General features: G+C 43.5%; 2 protein-coding genes across 8 annotated transcripts in view; one reads left to right on the forward strand and one right to left on the reverse strand.

The window, feature by feature from the left end:
• The window catches only part of Ptpmeg (protein tyrosine phosphatase Meg), a 305,511-nt gene extending 301,549 nt beyond the window's left edge, over positions 1-3,962 (forward strand). For all 6 annotated transcript variants that reach the window (XM_084594816.1, XM_084594818.1, XM_084594817.1 and 3 more), the window contains 3 exons: positions 56-101; positions 232-265; positions 916-3,962. In XM_084594816.1, the coding sequence (XP_084450942.1) occupies positions 56-101; positions 232-265; positions 916-937 (102 nt within the window). In that variant the 3' untranslated portion in view covers positions 938-3,962. The remainder of the gene's footprint in view (positions 1-55; positions 102-231; positions 266-915) is intronic.
• Positions 3,963-9,158: 5,196 nt separating this feature from the next.
• Positions 9,159-23,696, reverse strand: LOC146199363 (transmembrane protein 177). 2 transcript variants are annotated; one of them, XM_084594823.1, is made up of 4 exons: positions 23,613-23,696; positions 22,974-23,142; positions 15,118-15,169; positions 9,159-9,975 (listed from the first exon to the last, which is right to left on the reverse strand). In XM_084594823.1, exons 2-4 carry the CDS (start codon positions 23,117-23,119, stop codon positions 9,223-9,225), a joined length of 951 nt encoding a protein of 316 aa, XP_084450949.1. In that variant the 5' UTR covers positions 23,120-23,142; positions 23,613-23,696; the 3' UTR covers positions 9,159-9,222. The 2 variants fall into 2 exon arrangements, with proteins under 2 accessions (XP_084450949.1, XP_084450947.1); XM_084594821.1 differs by having other exon boundaries at positions 23,500-23,670.
• Positions 23,697-23,698: the final 2 nt, after the last annotated feature.

Genomic DNA, 23,698 nt, shown 5'->3' on the forward strand with positions numbered 1-23,698 from the left:
AAAGGTCTAGGCAGAATTGCTTGTGCATGCATGCTCTTTTTTTTCCTTGTTGCAGAGTCAGTACAAGTTTGTGTGTGAGGCCATCCTTAAAGTGTACAATGGTAAGCTGATTTATCTGTGCTCATTCTTTTTCCAACTTTCTTTAACAGAGCCCAATGATTTATAAAAATCGTTTCAGTGCTCACACACGTCCATTTTATTTTTATTTTTTATTTTTTATTTTTTTGACAGAGGGTGTTGTCAAGCCTTTGCCGGAGTATCAGAGGTAAGGGGCACTTGTGAACTTTTGATCTGAGTTATATTCTCACCAGTGTTTAACATGCATGAAAGGTTAGACTCCTGATGAATGTGTTTACCTACTTGTGTAAGATCAGTGGAGAGTAGATTGCTTTTCAAAGGCAGAGGGAGTGGCTTTGTGAATGGGCAGAGATGTCATGCCCCCGGCCAGAATTTTGCCGAAGGAAACATCATATTATGGCAAAAAAAAAAAAAAAAAAAAAAAAAAAAGTCATCGGTTCAAGTGGGAATGCCCCCCTTCCAGACTCGAGCCAGAGGCTTCTTCCAAGAGTGACACATTTGTCACCATGCCTGGCTGATGGCACATATTTAGAATTTTCTCTGGCCAGATTTTCATCCATCAGAACTTTGGCTGCATTTTGAATTTTGTGTGGCGTCAGAATTCTCAGCCTAGATGATTTGGCTCCAGGTTAATCAAGGTTGACAAACTCGTTACTCGAAGTTGCTCCGAAGCACTCATATATCACTGCTTCGCGCCTGCTCCAAAACCTAGCTTGGCTGTCCCACCCCTGAGCAGCGCAGAATTCTTTGTTGAGATTCTTGCCTCGCTTGGCGGTGGGTAGAAGAGCAAGATACCAATGCCACACTCGTTTTGTTTCTTTTTTCTCGTTACAACAGATGTTTAACGACCACTGTCTGACGAGAAGTGGAGCCACCATGTGGTCCCGTTTAATTTTGCTGGTGCCGGACGACGTGCAGCTCCCCCCATTCATCTCCGAAGCTTAATTGCACTCGTCTTCACTTCGCCACATCTGCGTTCTTCCTGCACGCCCATTTCACAAGACAGGGTGCCCTCTGTTTGTTGTGCACTGTACAAGTATGAAGCTTGTGGACTGTGCGACACTCGCAAAAGCAAAACAACTGGCGAACGACACGAATGAAGCCGGCAGAGAGAACGGTCCAGCACACTGTTTTGAGAATTGCGGCCCCTGGCACGGCTGCAAAAGGTGTCGAAAAAAAACAAAAAAAAACAGTGCAACAAGCACCAGGAGATGCTGCCAGCTCCGCTCCGTGACACTGTATCCGCAGTTTTGTGCAGAGTACTTTGCCCCTTCTTTTTTTTTTTTTACGGCAAGAGTGTGGGTTGCTTCTGCTCCCTGTGAAACCTAGTATATGTGGGCACTCTCACACACGCGCACATCCTGTTGGAAAGACTGTGCAAGCATTAATGCTGTCTGTATTTTTATAGTGCCCTTTCTAGGATATTTTTTTTTTGTACATAACGATGCTGTGGACTTTTGTCGTTGTAGATAAGTGGTTTGAATAACCTGCGCCCTCCCCACCCCCCCCGTCCCTTCATTCCTTCTGGTCTCCTGGTGTCTTTGTGCCAGTTTTTTTTGTGATAGAAGGCTAGCTTGTTTTCATACGTCTTCCTTTCTTCATCAGAAGTGCCACAGTCTTCTGTTATCTCTTTTTTTTTTTTTGCTGGCCTTGATCAGGTGAGATGATAGATGAAAAATTATTCCAGAAGGGCACGTTAGTGTGGCAGCAGAGTAGTCATTCAGGCAGCACTGTGTGGAACATAGGCTAGCTCAGTCTACTGCCTCTGCTAGAAGGGAGCAAAGTGGTGTGAAGAGTTTTGCATAGAGTGGCACAAAATTGGGAGCTGTTAATTTCGAACCGAGTTGAAGATTTTGTCCTGTAGACAGTCACCAGCCCTGCAGAGGGAAGTAACTTTCTAAAGTGGTGTTAAATGTAAGATAAGGTAAAATATATCTCCACCTGCTTACGAAAACCACCTTGAGGTTTGCATACCGATGTTCATGTAAAAGTTTGTACATTGCCAAGCATGAAAGCAGCAGTACCATTTGGTGACCATACCAGTGTAATGCGGTGTTGGTGTTCATGGAAACTCCTGATACTAACGCGATCAGGAAAACAACTGTTACAACACTGCTGTCTTTGCTAGACCACACAAGATCCACGAGAAGTACAGCCTCTTTGTGAAATTGTAGCAAGGCAGCCAAAAATATGCAAGTCCAGATTATGGAGCATGCGTTCTCACTGAAAACTACAATTTCACTTTTAGGCTGTACTTTTATGCGGAGCTAGGAGTAATTGGAAAGCCCAACTCGCAATCTACAAAGAAAGCCTTTCTTTACGTGATCTCCACAAACCAAACACTGGCCCAAAGGCAGCCTGATTCCTAGTCTTTAGGCATGCGTTTGACTGCTCTTTGGTGTTCTTGCATTAGGGTAGGGGAGGAGACTTGATAGAGCCAAACGTTTTATGTGCAATGTGGCCTATGGCAGTAGCTTGTGACTGGGAATGCCATGCTGACAAGAGCTGAGCTTTCCTTGCAGGCATCAACGGGCCAGTTTCAAGAATTTTGCATAGTTGTGTTTCCCTTTGAGGTCAAGCCTGTTAAACAATGGTCATGCAGGCATTGTTGATTTCAGTCTTGACTAGTGCACCCAGCAGCAGCTTTTTTTTTTGTCTCTTTCATCTCAAGTTCTCCATATGAACCGTTCTTGTAGAGAAGGAAAGGTAGCTTGTGCACTTACTGTTCAGCTAACAGATATAACAGCTTTGCTCATGACCACTTTGCGTGGTCTGCTAGTAATAGTAACTGTGCTCCAAACACTCGCATTAAGTTTGAGGCATATCGGATGGTGCATTTAAAACCACTACGAAACCTAAAATGAGACAGGTTGATTTTGTCATCGTTTCACAACGCACTGTCTCGGCACCTAACAGCTGCACTTTATTTTTATGCAATTTGCAGAGAAACTGAGTAATGTCTACAGGGCTGTCATGTAAATGCTGTCCAGTTTGGTCTGGTGTGTCACAATTGTTTATTAATTAGTTACACCTTACTTGTGCGATCTGTGCTTGAGTTCTGGCCTACTTGCAGGTTCTTTCTCGCATGAATTGAGATGTTCACAGGGGCTGAAGGCATCATGAAACGAGTAGTGTTGGAAGATATGGCTTAGAAAAGCATATTTCGTTAGTGATAACATAATCAAGGCAGTCTATTTTGCACAAGCGTCTCTGGTATTGTCATCTTCAGGTCATTTTTCATATAGTAACAAACATTTGCACATCCTTCCTGGCCATGGCTTCAACGGGGAATGCTAAGGTATCGTAGCCAACCCTTTGCTTCTTGGTTGCACGAAACTAACAGTAATGAACTGCCCAAGTCCGAAACAGGGAAAAGGGGACAGCTGTGTAGTTATAAACATAGGGTGCGCTGCTTGTAATCGATTCACCGGTTTCTGTAGCCACATATCTGTACCACTGCCATTGAACTGTTTTGTACTAGGTGTACGAGCACCCAGGGCCGTATCAAGAAAAAAAAAATTTCAGCACATTCAAGCGTTGACAGTGCTGAGCCAACAAAACTTCACCGAACTTGTGTACAGAGCAGGTCTTGTTGTTTAGTGTTGGTGTACACGCATACTTCTTGTCCAAACTAGTAGTGCGTCCTGTACATACTAATGTGCTTTGTGTGAATGTGCTTGTGTGTGTGCGTACGACCAGTTCTTACAGCAGAATGTGATGTGTATGGCTTCAATTTCAAGTGTATCTTTTTTTTTAACCACCCTGAAGCCTGCTTTTAAAATGTGGCCATCTTGAACAGACGTCCACTCCTCACACTAAATGCCACACCGTTTTGAAGGGATGCAAAGGAGGAGAAAGAAATTAAAGAAGTTACACAAACGTTGCGTCCCGTTTGATGTGCATTTTTGAAGACTCTGCATGTCGCATTTCTGAGACTGCCCATGACGAGTGCATAAAAAGGCCTCTTGATGAATGGCACCAAGAAGGATGCATGTTCGAATCACGCCTCAACAGCAGAGGAACAAGACTGCACGCAGAGGCTGCACGAGCCACGACCAAACGCTGTCTTTATTTTCCTCGACGGGTGGCGCACGATATACGGGTTCCCGGCGCCACCCAAGAGGGCGCTACAACTTCAGTAAAAGAGTAAACATCATTGCAGTAAACGAAATGCCGTGCCCCCTGGGCAACTACTACTGCTCATCAGTGCATTGCCAAATAACTATATAATGCCCACTAGGATTTTAGGGTATTTAAAAAAATAAAACTATGCACTCGCTCCACTTCTAGGCACCACAGACACTTACTGTGCATGCAGGGAAGAGGCTAACAAATGAATGTACTGAGATTTCTACGCCCATTGCCAAATGTCCAGTGCAAGAAATTCATTGGCTTGCTGACGAGCAGCAGCGCTAATGTAGCAAGTTACTAAAAACAATTGCCTTCAGTTAGGACGTGCATTTCATCAGTTTCTTCAATGTGAAAGCATTTCTTCCCACTAGTGGTGCCACCAGAAAGTGTGGTCAGAACCTGTCATCTGAGCGTATCCGCACTAACTGTGTCATCCACTACATGGGCAATAACTTAATAGCTTATGAAACAATTATGAAAATAGAAATAATGAAGTCACTGAAGTGTTTACTTAACAGAACTTGAATTAGTCACTTAGAAATTGGTGGGTGACTTAAGTTAATTAGTTAAAAACACTTAGTTAGCCAATTGATGTTATTTGCTGGTTCATTGAAAAAGCGTAAAGAAATGAACACGAAACATAATCTGCAGCAACAAGAGATGCTTTCGCATTACTGCACCTAAGCAGACTGACCGCTTAAGGTTCTTTAACATGTTTCAACAGCACACTACTTTTTTTTTTTTTTTTCACCTCCATTAAAACATATCTGAATGTACACTCTCGAGCAAATGAATATCCACCAATACTTTTGAAGTCTGTTGACTAATATCCAGCCGGAAGTGGTGGCTGCTAACTTCACTGCACGCAGAGTGGCAAACCGAAGATGTTGCATGTTCTCAACAATGCCCAGGGTCTACCCACTTATGTCACATATCTCGCATTTCAGTAATGGCATTCTAAAGGCTTGCTGCACCTAGACAAGAGTAAGCATTAATAGAGAGAGGGAAACACTTTACTTAAGAGCGCAAATTAAGCACTCAATATATCCTCCGCCTGGTTAACAAGGCGATAGCATGGTGCCCATCTTTCATGATTTTTCCTTCAGCAATTTGGAATATGAAATATTCAAGCCCTTTACATAGAATGTTAGTACAGTTGAATCCCGCCACAACGAAATTTCCGCGACAACGAATAATTTTTTATTCCCCGCGAGTATCCTATAAGAATTAATGGCCTAAATTTCTCTGCACAACGAACCATTTTTGCAGAGCGTTTCCGCTTCAACAAAATTTTCGCGTTCAAAATCGAAACCGAAACTAGTTTTATTGGCGAGAAGTCCAAGTCAAATCCAAAGCCACATTAAGCATGAAATCACGTGATTGCAGTTCCGCCATTTTGGCTTTGTGTCGTGGTCGCGTTGTTCACTCGCTGCCTTTCTCTTCGACAACGACGAGTTTTCATCCGCAGGACACGATGGCAACGCAAGTGAAAAAACGCAAAACTCTTTCCCTTGAGCAAAAAGCTCAAATAATCGCCCAAGCAGAAAGCGGAAGGAAGAAAGCGGCAATTGCTGAAGACTTCGGAATTCCTGCTAGTTCGCTGTCAACGATTCTAGGCAATAAGGACAGCGTGAGAATGGCACTTGCTTCAGGCACATCCTCGAAGCACAAAAAGGTGACGCGGCCCCTCCATGAAGAGTTGGACAAAGCAGTGCATGCGTGGTTTGTGGAAGCACGAGCCAGCAACGTCCCCCTGTCCGGAAGCATCGTCCAGCAGAAAGCCTTGAACTATGCATGCCTACTTGGCATTGATGATTTTAAAGCCAGCATTGGCTGGCTAAACCGTTTCAAGGCCCGCCATAACATCGTTGGAAAAGTGTTGTGCGGCGAGTCAATGTCAGCAGACGTGGACGGAGCAGCTGCTTGGAAGGCGAGTAACATGGCCGGAATTTTAAGCAACTTCGCGCCTGCAGACATTTACAACGCCGACGAGACCGGGCTATTCTACGAGATGTTGCCGGCTAGGACGCTCGACTTCAAGGGGCAGCGCTGTCACGGCGGCAAACACAGCAAAAAACGCATCACAGTGCTGCTTTGCACAAACATGGATGGCTCGGACAAGCGTCCGCCGTTAGTCATAGGCAAAAGTGCCAAGCCGCGCTGTTTAAAGGGAACTCGTAGCCTACCTGTGCAGTACAAGGCGAACAACAAGTCATGGATGACCCGCGCTATTTTCACCGAGTGGATGATGGCATTCGACCGCGACATGAAGCGGCAGGGCCGTAAAGTTTGCTTGCTTTTGGACAATTGTTCAGCGCATCACTCCGACGAAGTCAAGCTCACTAACACGGAGCTGAGGTTTTTCCCTCCCAATTGCACGTCTGTCTTACAGCCTCTCGATCAGGGCGTGATTCTTAGCCTGAAGCGCGCTTACCGCGGGAGGTTAATTCAGCGGCTGCTTTTTAACACTGAAACCGGCCGAGACACGAAGGTGGACTTGTACGTGGCACTGCAGATTATGTCTGCTGCCTGGAGCACACTGGGGCGCTCAGTAATTGTGAACTGTTTCAGGCACGCCGGATTTGCCGAAGGTCGACCCGTACACTCTGCTGGCCTAACACCAGGCGTTACAGACGACGACGAAGAGGCGTCACCGGCTCCGGGGATCGCGGCCGCCTGGAAAACGCTGGGAGAAATAGGAACCGTGCCGCCTAATCTCGAGCTCGACGAATACATCGGCGCTGACGCTTGTGTTGTTGTTCACGAAGATGTGAGTGATGAGCAGATCATAAAAGCTGCCCGGAATGATAAGGACTCTTCCGATGAAGACGACGACGTACAGGAAGCGCCGGCTGCGGCAACCGCCGTACAGGTGATGGACGCTTTTGATGTCATCAGGAATTTCGTTGCTGTCCGAGACGACGATGTTGCAATGGGTTTGCTGACCGAGTGCGAAAATCGCGTGACGGCGTTGTTCGCCGTGAAGCGTAAGCAAACCAAGCTTACAGATTTTTGGCATTAAACGCCTTTGCTGCTGCTTGGGCAATTCTTTCTGCGTTTCACGTCAAATTTTTGCGATAACGAAGTTCCGCGAGAACGAATTTTTTTTCGTGCACCGTGAATTTCGTTATAGCGGGATTCAACTGTAATCCACTGTTGGGTTAGGCCATGCTCATTTATTTTCAAAGGAGTTTAATTGGATCATCTGGATACTTTAACTGGATGTCACTGGTTGTGACACATTAACAATTAGGATAAACTGATTAAAACTACAGCAAGAGTTGTTGTCGGGCTAGTTGGCTTGAATCTTGGAATGCTATGAAAGGTTATGCACAAAAAAAGACTACATAAAGATATTAGATGCATGTTAGTCAATAGTTAGTTTGCGCTCGTCCTGTCATGCCTACCCTCTTCGTGTAGTCTTTTTTGCACATAACTTTTCATGGCGTTACATAATCAAAACGAGATGCATCTCTTGATGGTGGTGGCCTGAGTAAAGCCAGGACGGACTTGACCTCTCTTCCTAGGACAGCGACTGTTGTAGTCGGAGTGAGCGACTATTAAACATTAAGCGTGTCGCGTGGTAATGAACTGCAGTAGTTCTGCCAAAGCATATGTATATAATAGTGCTTGATGCAAATTAGAGTTCTCTTCTACAGCATTTTGCAGCATTGCTTGTATCTCATGTTAACAAGGTATATTTTTCATACTTTGCATAACCTAATCACCCACCACAATAATGTTTTAGTGAGGTTCGTTGCCACGGAAGATATTGGCAATTAAAGATTGCACTGCTCTTTTCCCCTCTCATACATGCAGAGACACACACAAAATAAAATGGCTTTGCATCTATGCCCTGCTCATGAATATGTACACCCTTGTGCAAAAGTGGAGATACCACACGTTACGACAAAACTGCACACCAGCTTTTCATGACGGTGGAGCGGTTATTTCTAAGTTATGCATAGGGTAACCTCACCATCTTGCCCAAATAAATTATTCAGGTGAGTCTTTTTATACCGAAAAATAATTGCAGCGATTCGCATGGTCTCTCCACTTTTGCGCAGGGGTGTACATAATTGGCTGACACTTGGTTTGCCAAGCTCCAGTTGTTAGATCTGTTTTCCTGCACGCGAGACAGCAACAACGCATGGTGATGTATTAAGTCGGGCCACATATACCCGATCGAGGAGCAAATTTCGCAGCAACCTGAATTTTTTTTTAAATATAATTTTGAAATCTAGTAAGCCACTTGCTTCATTCAAGGACCCACATTTAATTTGAATGCTCTGAAATCTGCACACCTGTATCCTAGTTCCTTAAGTGCCACTGGACAAGTCTCAGATCACAAAGGCTTCTTTCACTAATGCTGAATTTCCTAAATTCACACATCACTGCCACATTCAACTACATACAAATTGTGCCATGCATAAGCACAGACTTTTATCCCATGAAGCAGTTCCTTGGATGGGAGGCCAATGCTTTAACCACTCAATGATGCTTGGGACAAAGAGAGATATCAAAATGGTCCTTGGGTTTAATTTTAGGGCTCTGAACTATCTCGCTGCTTCCTTTGGGACAATCCAATAAGTTGGAAAGACATAGGCACTTACCACAAGCTGTTCTGCAAATGCTGAGAGCTGGCCGTGAGGCACGCTGCACTCACGGCGGCGGGTGCCAGCTATACGACTCTCTTGGAGACTAGGTTTGTACTGGCCAGCTTAACCGTCCCCTTTCAATGGACGACAGCCGGCGAAGCATAACCAGAAGCTGCACCACCACATAACTTCTCGATAGCATGACGTTTGACCGGTCTCCCTTGCTTAGGGAGGGATTCCAGCGCCCGTGTGAACACCACTTACGTACCATTAACACTCAATACAAAACATTAATTCATGCTTTCTTGTGCAATTACTTCACTCTTCCTGTTGAAATATAATACACACAAGCGCAGAGTCTGAACAAAACCTTTAATTACACTTTCTATGACAATCTATCCTATAAAAATGCATGTCAAGCACTGAGTTCGCTCTCAATTTCACTGCTCAGATGAAGCCGACTTCTCAGGCTGTCCAACCTGTGCGTAAGTGGCACATGGTCAGACCGAAGTAACCTGTTCACGTTGCCTTTTGAAGTATAAGATCGCTCCCCCTCCTTGCCCAGCATCTCCCTCAATGCCTTGTTTCTCAGAAGAACTTTTTCGTAATACTCAATTCCACCTTCGACATAATCTCTGCCCAGGGCAGCTGCCCTGTTGTCTGCCTTCTTGTCCCAGTACTGGCTCATGCCATCCTTAAAGCAAATGTATAAAGTTGCATTCAATGCTGCAACGATACCATACCAAGCCACTCGCACCGCCCGGGGTGCACGGCTAAGAAACGGGAGCTTTTCATTGGCGATGCGTGCCATGAGGTAGCAGTTGAGAACACTAAATGAAAGGGCGGTCGACTGAATCTCTACGTAATATGTGCTCGCCCAGTAGATGTCGCGAGCAATAACAAACCTCTGAGCCTTATCACTAAGTACAAGAGACTTTTTCAACATCTCCCCTTCCATTGTTTCCCAAGGCGGCTCTTCAGAACCACGAATGAGCATACTCTTCGTCTGCACGTCTTCATTCTTTGCATAGCTGAAGGTCACAGGCAGGCCAATAATTGCTCCCTTGACTCCTGTTGTGCTGCCCGCAAAGAATGTATCCAGCATGGGCACAGGGATAAAGCAGACATTTTCCTTTTGCTGTTCGCTGATGTCGACAGACTGCAGCACCTGCAGATACAACTCCAAGGTCATATTTGAGGCAATACGGCTTGAAAAGCAAACCCCCTATTAAAACTACGGCGTGCAAACATCACAAAGCATTCTGGTATACAGCTCTATTGTCAGTTATGATTCATACGGCCCAGAAATTTAGGCGCCGAAGAACCCCAAAGTCAGATCGACATTTAAGCTCTAAAACCTCTTGAAACAGCCACATTATTTACTACTAATGTATCTTGATTAATACATATTTTCTCTCTACTAATTCAGATTGTATTGATAAAAAGCAATAGTGATCAGTCAGACCTGTTCACAAAGTAAGCGCAGAAAAAAAAAGGTACACAATGGTTAGCAAACCGTGGAGCATACTGGGCGCGAGCGCCACCACTGAAGCGAACGGCGCTAGTGTCGACCTAGGGGAGAAAGTGGGATCACGTGACTCCTCTTACTGCTGCTGAAGCAGATGCTTGATTGAATTTGTGCATTTTAAAAGCTAATAGTCGCGTTTATTTCTGTAGTTTGCGTTGATATAGAGTGCCAGCCTTGCAATTTTTTATCTTGCATCGTTACTGAAGCTGCTGATGTTTATTTAAGCTGTTGCTACGGTCCGTTACTGCTCTGTTCCCGAAAGTAAGCGAGGGAACCCGGCACAAGCTCTCATTGCTACCTGAAACATTATCTCACAGAATTCCCCTTTCTTAATTAAAATTTGAATGGGCAAACCGGTGAGTGATCATTCTCATGATGTGCGCTGCAGACATTTCAGCGAGCAAGATTTTGTCCATAGAGTTGGCACTGTAAGTTCGACGAGCGGCAGAAGAAACGGCGTGCGCGTTTTAATTTGCGCTTATCACTTGTGAAGATAAAGATACTATTGCTGGAAGGATGGAAAAGATGCTGACTTCTTCATGGAGCAGTACCCGCCCCAAAGAAAGGAGGGATCGTGCGATGGCCAGAGGGTCTCAAATTATTATAAATGAACACGTTGACACGGAAGTTTCACTGAAGTGAACTAGAATATTCTGCCGCTTCGGGCAACAGTATGCATGGTAAGTTGTCTCGGGTAGCGTCTCCAGTACTGTAGTAATTTCAAATTCCAGAGTTCGTAAATAAACGAAAGATAGAGCATTACATGCATGTTGTGATATGCTGACCGAGATATGCGTAACAAAAAAACCAACTGTGCGTGGGAAAAACAAATATCCACTCAAACCAAGAGTACCAATAACGGTAGTCAGTATGCAAGAATTCGCTGCATGGAACATATGTCTTCACACTTGCTAAAAAATTAATCCACGTCATCCCCGCAGTCAAACTTATTTGCTCTACTACGTTCAAAGGAGCAGGCAAACAGTGCCGCTTCCGCTGGCGCTATGAGAAGGCGCTCAACATCTGTCAGGCTCCTGACAGTCTTTTGCTCTTGCAAAGGAATCCCATCACCTGTGCATGAACTGCTTACATCTGACTGGTTGTGTGGTAGCTTCAATTGTTTTTGTTTTTTTCATGCAGCCTGTGCTCGTCATCATAGCAGTAAAGCTCGCCAACTTCAATAACTCTGATTCGGTGAAGTACTTTTTTGCCGAATGACTGGGTCTCATACCTCAAGATAAGCTTCTACAGGCCCCAGACCAAGGTGTATATTAAATAAATAAATGAACGTAATGCTAACACGCAATTGAACTGCCTAGGAAAGCATCCTACAGCAGCCATTCAACGTGTGTAATCTCACTTCGTCATGTGTGCGCTTCCGAGAGGGGGCGCCACGGTATGTCCTCGTGCCCAATACAGCGCTCAAAGCAAGCCACAATAAAACGCAGCCTCAAGTTTTCAAACTAGAAGCTCCTTCCATTTTCGGTAAGCGTAGCTTTGTTACTGGCAGGAACCTAAATCATGAGAGTTCATTTGGGCCGAGGCCTTCGAGTGATGTGGCTGAGCGACAATGGCAGGGAGGAGACCAGGCGACGAGGGATATGCGGCTGAGTGTCAACCAGTGCTTAATGTCTGGCTCCACAGGAGGGGGGGTCTATAGTGATTCGAACAATGGTGGAAAGGAAAATAAAGAGGGAAAGCGGCTGGTTGCTTGTTTTGCAAATCGTTTTATACACAGGGCAGAAATCTTTATTTTTCTCCATTTTTGGTTTTCGAAAACCTGTTACTGGTTCTTACTAAGACTCACTGCGAAACTGTTGAAACTGTAGCACACGTTGCAGCATACAAAATTGTACATAATGGAATGCTCTTTCCAAAAACATAAGTTAAAAGGCAAAAACTTTATTAGGGAACTCGCAAAAAAATCGGAAAATTGACATTTTTTTAGCGAGTTGATAAAAATAAGATAGAAAAAGGCACAATATCTACAGATGCATTATTAACAAAGATTTAGAACATACATTTTGAAGATCAATAACTATAAACTGGTTCTACAAGTACAGTACCTAGACTAACCACTGGGTGGCGCTAGGTGCACGAGAAACAATTCAAATGTGTCGAAATCGGTGATTTAAAGCATCGGTCACCGGTGACTGATTTGAACAGGTGTGGTAATGAAAGAGTTAATATGAGTGTCTTGCCTACACCACCACAAGACGTCGCATGTTTGACAGGCTTGGAATAGGCTTCGAAGCAATTTTTGCAGACAAGGCGCAGTTTCCATCCCATAGCCACAGTAACTTCACCCCGAGTACCTTAACAGCGGCGCTTTGTCACAGTAGTTAACAGCTGCGAACGGCTGTTAGTAGCGTATTCCCTTCCTATCAAGTCATCTTAAGAGGCTGAGGAGGTGGCTACTGCCTTAGCGATGGCCTCCACCTTGGCATAAAACATGTACAGCTACTCTAAATCCAAGGTTCATAATTTCAACAACAGATCAGTTTGACCCACACTCTCTCCCTAGTCCACTCTACCAATCTCCTATTCTGCCTGGTACACTTGATCTGGGTCTCTGTAAGCTCATCCTAACCCGGAAACGAGGTCACCCTTAAGTATCACGAGAATTAATTGACTGAGCTTTACCATTCCCCATTCTGTGGATGTTGGAAGAGCATATGGTTAAATTTCATGACACTACCATGAACTACCACTTAAAGGGACATTGACGACAATTTTTATGTTAGCAGAACCCAATAGTATGCTATTTCGTGACATTGCTGTCACCTGTCGGCAGCAAAAGATCATTTATTGATGAGATATCGTGATAAAAAGTTGAGCAGTTTTTTTTTCCCCCGCCAGTTGAATTCAAACAGTTCCACCCAACTATGTAGCTGAATTAAATGACACCGTTCATGATGTAATACAAACTCCATGATTGCTAGCCCACAACAAGCAGTATGGTCTAGCAGCAGCCGAAATGAAAGCATGAAAGCTATCGCCGGCCTTTGCGTAGTGCCGTCATCAAAATAGTTTCGCTTGCACCAGCCATGGATCCACAGCAACCGCTGGCCTGCACTTCAGCAGCCTCAACCCCAGGATCGTAGAATGGCTTTTGCGGGCTGAAGCGGCACAGGTGCGCGGCGAAACATGGACTTCCGAAGAGCTCTTAGCCGTTTTAGCTGCACATCGAAAACAAAACTATGCGAGCACGCCAGTGCAGGAACCTCACCAAAACTAAAAACAAGGGCACCTGTGGCACTGCCAAGCATGTTTCTCCTTGCCTTGTCCCATTTAGGTTGCCTTTTCGCCGTCGTCTCCAAGTGATAAAAGCATGTTATGTTGGAGACAAAACCTACTAGTACTCGATTCAAACACGCAGCATAATTAAAATTTGTCAGCCTCCGAGATTTATTTCGTGTCTTGTGACTTGCAGTTGCGAGCTTCGGCCGTTTCGGTCGTGGTGACGATACCTGTATCTCTATTCTTGCTCTTTTCTGCCTTACAAGAACTTTGTTTTCAGCAAGAGTGGTCTCTTTGTGATGAGGAACTGGTATTCTATCGATGCAAGCCTACTTCACTTTTCTGTTCAGTGTCCCTTTAAGTAGACTTCTCTATCCTCCAGCTCATATCTCCCTCACCAAACCCAAAAAAGCTACATGGAGGCAACTTGCAAACGAACTCCTCACCAACCCAATGATGTACGATCATATGTACTCTACCCTTTCTGCAAGTTAAGTGGCCAGTGTGCCACTCTATTGCCTATAAAGTACCCCCCTCTTGTATCTCAACCAATGGAAGGCCACATTGCTTAGCTCCGACTTGGACAAACAGATCAAGCCATGACAAGAGTGTCAGATGTCACCGGGCATGACTTATGGGCACTTTGTGGGGTCGTCAAGTGCGCTTCGTGATCCCCACGACAGTGGACTGCTTTTTGTTGGCAACAATGAGGTTTCTCCTCTTCCCACATGTTACTATTTCCAGCAAGACTGAACACACTACCACTCCTTTGATGACTACCCTTGCAGAGATACTACACCATCATTGAGTCCAACTGGAGTGCCACCTGAGGCTCTGCATTTATTGAAGGACATGCATCAAGTAACATTCATGGTGCATTGAAAGATGTAATTTAGATAACTTCAGGTCCTTTTTGCACAGCACTCACACTCCTATATGCAATTCTCAATGAAAACGAGTTCATTAACAGCTGGCGAGTCATTTATATCAACATTGTATTTATTTGTCCAAAACTAGGCACTAACAGTTAGAATTATGCAGACAGCCAGCAACAGCCCCGAAAAAAATAATCACAAGGTGAGTGCAGAAACTATCATAGTACGTAGAATCCATGGTGTTTCACAAAATTGATCTGTCACACTTCACAGCACAATTTGCCTTGTGGACATGTTTTGTGTACATCACAATTAAAAGCTGTTTGTGAAAAGATATCACGTTTTGAGGTGCTAGAACAAAACTTCCACTTCCCTCAGCCACTCCATTTGCTTATCGGTAATAGACTGGTGCTTCTGAGCATAATGTTTCATAATAAACACCTGACTGGAAAGAATACATGCTAACCATAGGCAGCAGGCGCAAAAAAGCTCTGCCATTTTTACTGAAGCTCCAGCCTGCATGCAGAGACCCTACTGGCCAAGAGCCCACCGTGGACAACCCATAACTTGACCTCTTATCATTCACAAGTATCCCTTTTAAAAGTGAATGCATTAACTACAGCTCTACCTCTTGGAACAAGTGCGCCCAAAAACTAGATGGCCTCACCTGATGTGCCCTTTTCTTCACTTCGGGATCCAAAGCCATAGGCTCACCATCTCTGTTTGAAGAGAAGAATTCCTCACTTTGTGATGACCGCATCGAAAAAGCAACTGAGAGGTAATGACTACTGCTTGCAACTGACAGTGAGTATCTGTGCTATGAAAACTTCTCTAGAAGAAAACATGCTTAGAAGCACAACAAAAACTGGCAAGATGGCCACATCTCTTCGACAGCATGGTACAAGTATTTGCAATCACTGAAGCAGCTTTCTTTTTTGTATGTGTGTGATAATATAGACACTTTTCCTCCACCTCTTGAAATGCGTAAAAAGTGAATACCAGTCAGATTATATTTCACATTTAAATAAGTGCAACTGCTGCAGCAAGCAGTGCATTATTGGCGACTTGCGCAAACTTGATGAAGTCCGAGAAATCTTTTATTCCAGTTTCTCTAAGCTCATCAAAGCCAAGTCTCCTATTTAGGACATTATCACATTTATGTATAAGATGAAAGCTGCCCAATAGCTCGGTACACTTTGGCCATTGCGAGCGCTATTACAGCTTTCTTTTCTACACAAAATGAATAGCCAATACTTTAATTTACCAAATCATACATAGTTTTCTCTCAAGAATGCAAATGCCACAATCATGAGCCCTTTTGCACCATGCATAGACTAGGTATAAATGGCAGGGGACTGTAAAAAGTACCTCATCAAAACTGAATCGAATATGACTAGTGCAGCTTTTCCGCTGAATCAACTATGAATAGAATAGAATGCTCTTTTTTTTTAATATTTGCTATTTCTGTGAATATTCATACAGCCCCGGCTGTGGCAGCTGCATTTCAATGGAGGCAAAATGCAAAAGGCTTCAGTACGCAGTGCACGTTAAAGATGCCTAGGTGGCCAATATTATTTCACAGCCCTCCACTATGGGCCCCTTCATAGTCTGAGTAGCTTTGGGACGTTGAACCTCACAAATCACATGAAAATGAATAATTGCATGAAAGGTGTTGGTGGCGCTGCAATATGCCATATTATATTGTCACGTGGTGGTGACAAGGCCGATGACAACAAATGAAGAGCCTGGGAGTTCACTGAAGAAACTCTTTAATGGGCTGACTTGCGCCTGTAAAAGAACTATTTGAATTGGCGGCGGCGATAGCAACAAACGTGCTCGTCGGTCATCGAACCAAGAATGCCCGTCGCATGCGCCAACGCTCCAATTTAAAGGTGGCAAGGATACATCGAGATAAAACCGCAGACAGTGACTAGCATAATCTAGAACATTGCAGAAACACGTGCGAATGGCAGGAATCTTCTAGATTTCTCTTGACACATCTTGCACGACAAAGAAAATGATATAGTAGCATCTCACGACAATGAGCATGAACAAAAGCAAAGGACAGAATCAATCGTAGTGCTAGAATCACTGTGATAAGGCCGCATGTCGGCGGCTGTCAAAAAAGAACAAATAAAGATTTGAATAGATTGCGGCAATATTTAGGCGTAACACTGGCCTCTGATCTCAGATGGGATTCTCATGTTAACAATGTCACATCAGCCACAATAAAGCAGTTATTAACAGATAGCTCGAACTAGCACCATCTGAAACAAAATTACTTGTGTATAAAAAATTTGTCAGGCCAGTTCTAAAATATTCAAATGTTGTTTGGTTTACTTTCACTAACAAGCTGATTTGGTTTACTTTCACTAACAAGCTGACTGGAATGCAGAGGAAGGCGGTCAGAACACAAGTTGACAGACTCACCAACAGAACTACTCAAGCACGCAAGACTGCTAACCCTTCAAAAGAGAGCAGAACTAGCGTGTCTTAATACCATGTACCAACTTATACACACTCAATTAAAAGTCGACACTTCAAGATACTTATCAATATCACAAACATGTCATAACCACATGCACACACTAAGCAAGTTTTCATTCCGTACTGATTCTTTCAAATATTCGTACTTTCTTTGTGCTATACATGAATGGAACACATAGTCCATCATTAAATTCTTTTAGCACACTTGTTGAAAATGAACTACTTACGTCTCAGTAATTATTGTGTTCTTGTTTGTTCCTCCCTTTCATGTTTCTCTTGTGGCATAACCATTTGTCTGTCTAGCTGTCACACATTTCTCATTCTGGTTTAACTGCTACCTATACATATTCTCTGATGTATAATTTGGTGTCATATTTTGTTATGTACTTTCATTATCATTGCTATAATTTTAGTCTCTGTACTTTTGAATGCCCTCCCTGTTATGATCCCTGAAGGGATTGACAGTATAAAATAATTAAGTAATTAATAAATAAATAAATAATTTTTATTACTGAGAGCGAATAAACTACAGCCGAACCTTGCTACATTGAAACTGATGGGAAGCACAAAAATTTTTGTTGAAGCGGAAATTGCGTTGTGAGGAAGCCTGCCCAAATACACTTTCGGGTTTGACTGCACACTACACAAGCATCACTTATTTCCCAAAAGAGTCAGCCATCTTTGTTTGCTTCCGTTCTTTAGGTAACAGTGCTATGATGCGATGCTCACATTCGATCAGCAGCTACGTCATGACGTCGTCGTCGTAGGCGCCAATAAAATTGAAAACGATGTCAAATGTGTCCATTACGTCCAGTGCAGGAGGTGGGGCCAATGCATCATGTGCATTATGCTCATCATCCGACAATGCATCGTTGTGGCGAATCTCAAGCTTCAAAATGGCAAAGTTCAAAATTGTTGACAGGGTGCTGTTGGAGATGCCAAATTCCGTTGCAATGCCCCCTTTTTTTCTGCCACTTTTATCCTCACTGATGATTCGAGCCTTCACCTTTCTCACCATGCTGCTGTCGAGCACACAAGGTACACAAGCAAAATGAAGGGCCGGGTGAATCAGGCCAATGCTGAGTCGTCGTGTGCCGCATTGTGCCTGTAATTGCATGATCTAGATTGAATACGGATTGGCTGTGGCTCCAGCTTCGCAAAGCAGACCTGTGCCTTGTTGCAAAGTGGTCAACCAAATCATCACCACCTAATAGTGGCCGCTGTTTGTTTACAGCTGCTGCTGTGGGGACACGTTTTTCGTGAAACTAAGTGGTGTAAATGTACAAAAAATTATAGACAGTCGGCATTATGCTTAATTAATCATAATATTGTCACGGGTTCTATCGCTTCCAAGCCCAGGTCACTCAACTAAAATTTCATTAAGGCGAGAACAAAACCCCAAAAATGGTTCGTTGTGGCGAGAAATTTATCGTATTGACTTTTATGGCTAGCTGACAGGGAATTGTGTTGAAGAGGCGTTCATTCTGGTGAGGTTCAGCTGTAGCGCCACATCCCAGGACATGAGAGCGGTGAGAGCTATGTTTTAGGCAAGGCGTCCTAGATTGGGCCTTAAGCAGAGTCATACAATCCTGAAGGCCATGTATGAGCATTGTCAAAGTCACGACGCAAAATGGACCATGTCACAGTGCTCGTAGTGAGCATCGCAGTGAGCCCCCTTTATGAAGGTTGCCAAAGAAACCTACAGCAGGCTTTATTCGATCTCTGTGCCAATTATTCTAAGAGTATTTAAATACCTGATATTGTTTCAAATAATTTTGAACATCCACTACAGTGCAGTCCACTTATAACGATATTGATAAAACCTGAAAATCCGATCGTTATAACGGATTATCGTTATATCTGGACCGGCAAAAAAAAAAAAAAAAAAAAAATGAGAAGAAAAAAAAGCACACCCACGTATTTTCCCATGCATGTATGCTTGCCTACTACTAACAATGAGTAAATTGGGTTGAACAATGCTAATCATTGTACAGAGCACTAAACACTTTATTACAGTATACATCAATAGCCATTAAATAACTTAAGTATACTTAAAGAAGTTGGAAATTCACGCTCGCTTGAGCAGCAGCTGAAGCTTGACAATCACTGTGAGCATAGTAGCGTGTACACTGGCGGCAGTCCTTTTTGCGTGCACGAAACCGATTAGCGGCTGAATGAACTGAAGGACATCCCCAGCCTTGATGATCGTTAAAATCGTACAGTGCGAATGTCTGTATTTTTTCACGAGGCTTCCAACCTTTAAATCCTGCCAAAAATCTCAATGAATCTGCCGTTTCATCTCGTGAGCTATCGCGTCGTCCATAAATATAGTACTCTATACCATCAATATAGTGCCTAGAATATTCTAGGCACTATACCATCAATGTGGTCACCGCCAAGTAACGTTGGTCGTCGCCATATTCCACGGACGCAGAATCGGTCATGGCGATGACGATACGGCAGCAGCAGCACAACTAGAGTGAACTAGAATATTCTAGTTCACTGTAGCACAACTACAGTAGCACAACCCTTTGCGTGGCTGCAATTGCGATGATGATAGTGCTCATTTTTTTCTGTTTTCGCCGCATATGTCAAGTTTTCACGTCATTGTCTTCTTAATATTTTATCTTTTATTGAATATGCAGTCAAATTTTCGCGGTAAACACCTATCGGGTGGCGATAAAGCTCCCATGCATGTATTGTTGTATCCGAGCTATTGTTGTATCCGATGTAGCGCCGATGATCGTTATATCTGGTTTATTTTTACATGGAGGCAATGGGAAAAATGATAGATCTCAAGAATTTGATCGTTATAAGCGATATATCGCTATATCTGTTATCGTTATAAGTGGACTGCACTGTATTTCATTCATTCAATGAATCAAACAGGGGAATATTCAATTCACTATTTGAAAATTTTCTAATAAACAGAGGTGACCAACTTGCACATGTTGTTAAACTACAAGCGATGCTGTAAAAAAAGACATCATTTTTGAGGTGCACATGCTTTTGTGTATCCAAAAGTTATTCTCCTACATAAGCTATTTAGAAAATTTCTGTATTTAGAGCACCTGAGACCTGTCTCAGAGCGTATGATATCATCTCAAAGACCCTCTTGACGTTTCAGCTTCAATATCTGCAACGGTAGTTTATTTTAAAACACCGAAATAACATGTAAAAATGGACTCTTCAACACTTAGTATAGTAAATTCACAACAGAAACTGCTTATTTGTTTACACAAACCACTTGGACACTAACATTGAAGTCACGGAGGTAGCATTCTGTTCAGACAACACATTCTCATGGAAATGTATGGCACTACTGCAAGCAAGCTATGTGAAGCAAGAAGATGTGCATGTCCAAGTGCTATGCAGCATTTAATGGCTTGTTGTGCTCCATTTTGTGTGTTTTGCTAGGAGGAAAGGGCAAGATTTTCATACAATTATTGCACCCTTGAACATTGCCCACTTCACTAAAGGATGCTTGAAATCCTTGTTTTTTGAGAGTAAATGGTTCATATCCAGTTTGTGAAGAGTTTACAATAATAGCCACCTTTATCACTTCGCAGCGTTTCAAGAAAACAAAACTCCTTGTACAGGAGAATTTTTGCATTTCATTTTTGACCTGCCCCTGACAATGGCAACAGTACCACTCCACTCAAATGTATAAACCTGGCTCTGCTGGCAACGTGAGCTTAGAGGACAGCTGACTCCAATGTTCTAGATAAAAATTTTCCTACAGACTACTTTTCTGTTTTGCAACCTTTATTCGCTGTATAATTCTATTTTCCAGATACAACTAACCAACAAGCCACAATAATAAACTGATGTTACTTTTGCTGTTAATGGCTTCACTGAGGTGACGCTAACTTATATAGAAAGTCGGCTGCATTTTCATGCAGCATGCCCTACTAATAGCAGAACAGAAGTTTTAAAACTGCATATTATAGCTGCAATTTGTGCACTTTATGCAGCGTAATATGTTCACATGGTTCTCTTCAGAGCACTACATGCACCTTCAATGCAAAAGGACGCAATATTAGCCCTTTACCCTTGTTTTATCGGTGACCAGCCGTCAACGATTAGGGTAGCATGCACTATGAGAAAACCAACGTAACAAATTATGAAAGAGGTGCATTACATATTCTTGAAAAAGAAAAGAAAAATCTCACTGCAGATTTTTCATTGCTCTCATTCAGCCATATTATGGAGTTATGAACTTTGCGAAGTTTTAGCACCCCTCCAACAGCATCATGCTATTCCAACAAGACAAGGTCGAACAGGTTGAGAAAATGAAACCACAATGTAAAAATTATGGGGGGACACTTAAGCTCCGCCTTTAACACTATGATGCAACAGCATTAAACAATCCCATATGCAGCTCCCTAGCAATCTCTGCTAGCTTACATGTAGTCTGTACTTGCTTAATTACCAAGCCTTTAATTTGTGCCTCTAATATCTCACACATTCCTATTAGCATAGACTCCTATGCTACCACGTTATCCAGCGATTGGTCACAGGTGACCACCCGACTCAGATGTAAATACCCGCCTTAACCAAGCCATACAAACATGCCTGTATGGCCTATGAGTAGCATGCCTTACTCAGCATCCAAGAGCCATGGAACGTTGATTCCTATCTCCCAACTTCATCATGTGGTCTCATTAAGTCACACAACCCATCAAAGAATCAGTGCTTGGCAATGTAACCTCCAATATACCACCTTCCAGAGGCATGCCAGTGATTTTTTGCCGACGACACCCCATTTTTCTGTAGAACAGTGCCTTTAATGCTTTCACTTTAATATACCATCATAAACTGTGATTGCATGTAAGTATATTTTGTTGCGATTCCAAATAAGGGTACATGGTACATTAAGGATGAAGAAAATACAATTAAAGTTTTGGCATTTTTATCCGTTTTGAACGTCTAGTAATGGAAGAGGAATAAAGAGGTTTTCAATGTAATTAGTCATAGCCTAATGCAAACTAAACTCTTGAAGAAGAATAATGAAGAGAACTGAATACCATGGGCCTAAGTTATATAACTCATGCATGTGATGAATGCTTCGGAGAGGTTTAAGGCCCATCCACGTAAGCGAGTTGGGAAGGGGATGTGAGTGGGTGTCACTTGGGACCCTTCATCTATGCTGATGCTGAAACTTGTAAGCACGATCCGCGGGTTGCTTTCCCAAATGGCCTCGTTTGGTACGAGATCTTGACTTTACCGGCAACGAGAAGCCCGATCTAGAACTATATGCTTTTGAACAACTTTCTGTGGCCAAGGCTACACAGAAAAGGGAATAAGATGGGTCTCTGTCCCTATGTTGTGGGAATGGCCTACTTCAATATTAAAAATTCTGCATCATCTCTCCAATCTGCCCCCTTCACTACAGCGTTCATTCAGTTCAGCTGCAGCCCTGGTTGGTTTACGACTCGTAGTTGCAAAGCAAGGGAATCTGTGACTGGCCTGGGACTGTTGCTTTCCAACCAAGACAGTCATTGAGAACCACAAATGTGAATGAGCCTTTAATCCTCCAGCAGACAGCTCAACATTTGCACAATAACAATTCGGGAGACATACCTTGCACCATGCGTCGTGTTAGCGTGCACCTGTTCTTTCTCTGTCATTTTTTTTTTTTTTTTCTGGTGATTGCAAGAAAATCCATCGCCAAAAACACAACTGCATATGCCACATCATGTGTGCCACCAGTTGTCACTGTCTCCTGCTGGAGACTTCGTGTGTCACCCCTCGTAACGTCGACATTAATGACGAAAGCCCACTCCGCTACAAAGACACACAGGTCACAACCACTATAGGAACACCACAGCACCTCCCAGTTATAACTTGTGTCAAGCACAATGTGGCCTACAGATTCTAGGGCTGGCCTCCTTTTGTTATGCTGACATATGACTATCAAAAAAGGCAACAAATTAAATGAAATGAAAAGGAGTGGCCCTTTTCCTGTGACCACTCAGCACTGCGCCACATGCTCACTCTACAAACCAGACACTAGTACCATGCAGACACACTTACTTGTATGCACGGACGATATCCTTATAATAATTAAGCAAGTGCGTGTGAGGAAGCAGGCCAACCATTGCTCCTATTAGTCCACCCGTGAGGCCAGCAATTCCATATACTGTCCGGCCCATTTCTCCTCGTAGCCACGCGGAAGCCATCGCGCTTGCAGCGTAATAAGCACCTACGAGAAAGACGATTTGAAAGAGCTCGTTTTGGGAGCTGTGCGAACTACAGATGCACAAAAAGCCGCGTAGAGGAACGAGAATGTGGAGAAGCTTTAATTTTCACAGGACGAAAACGTCAACCACAAACATAACCTGCATGAGAACTGCGAGCTGGCTGTCCACAAACTGTCCGCAAAGCAAGCAGTAACAAGCATGAAATAATTAGCGTAGTGCACAGGCAAGAGCTTCACTTTTGTGATGTGCTTAGTACCGGTTTCTCAAGCATTACAACATGCAACATCTAGTCTAGCAAGAGAACACGAGCTTGCTAAGAGATCCCTTGACGACTGCTGTGCTGTTTATTTGACACTCACGTTTTGCGAGCAAACTAATCGAGGGCAGGGTCTGAAATTAAGTCCAACTGAACCAAAGCTTGCAAAACCCCTCAAATACTGCAGTGTGTATGCAAACCATATACAGTACATACGTCCTGATACAAATGCGGTACCCGACCACCGACCCAGCCTGGCTCAAACGGTGGCTGCTCACGGCTTTGAAACCGGCTGCTGATAG

This window comes from Amblyomma maculatum, chromosome 2 (assembly GCF_055883805.1).
Source record: "Amblyomma maculatum isolate TAMU_Amacu chromosome 2, ASM5588380v1, whole genome shotgun sequence".
NCBI lineage: Eukaryota > Metazoa > Arthropoda > Arachnida > Ixodida > Ixodidae > Amblyomma > Amblyomma maculatum.

What these genes read in the sequence shown, in the direction of transcription:
- LOC146199363 (XM_084594823.1), bottom strand. Translation starts at nt 23,119, where the DNA reads ATGGCTTCCGCGTGGCTACGAGGAGAAATGGGCCGGACAGTATATGGA. An exon ending in GATATCGTCCGTGCATACAA is followed by an intron (nt 15,170 to 22,973) that starts GTAAGTGTGTCT and finishes CTCTTCAAACAG; the next exon opens with AGATGGTGAGCCTATGGCTT. An exon ending in TGAAGAAAAGGGCACATCAG is followed by an intron (nt 9,976 to 15,117) that starts GTGAGGCCATCT and finishes TTGTATCTGCAG; the next exon opens with GTGCTGCAGTCTGTCGACAT.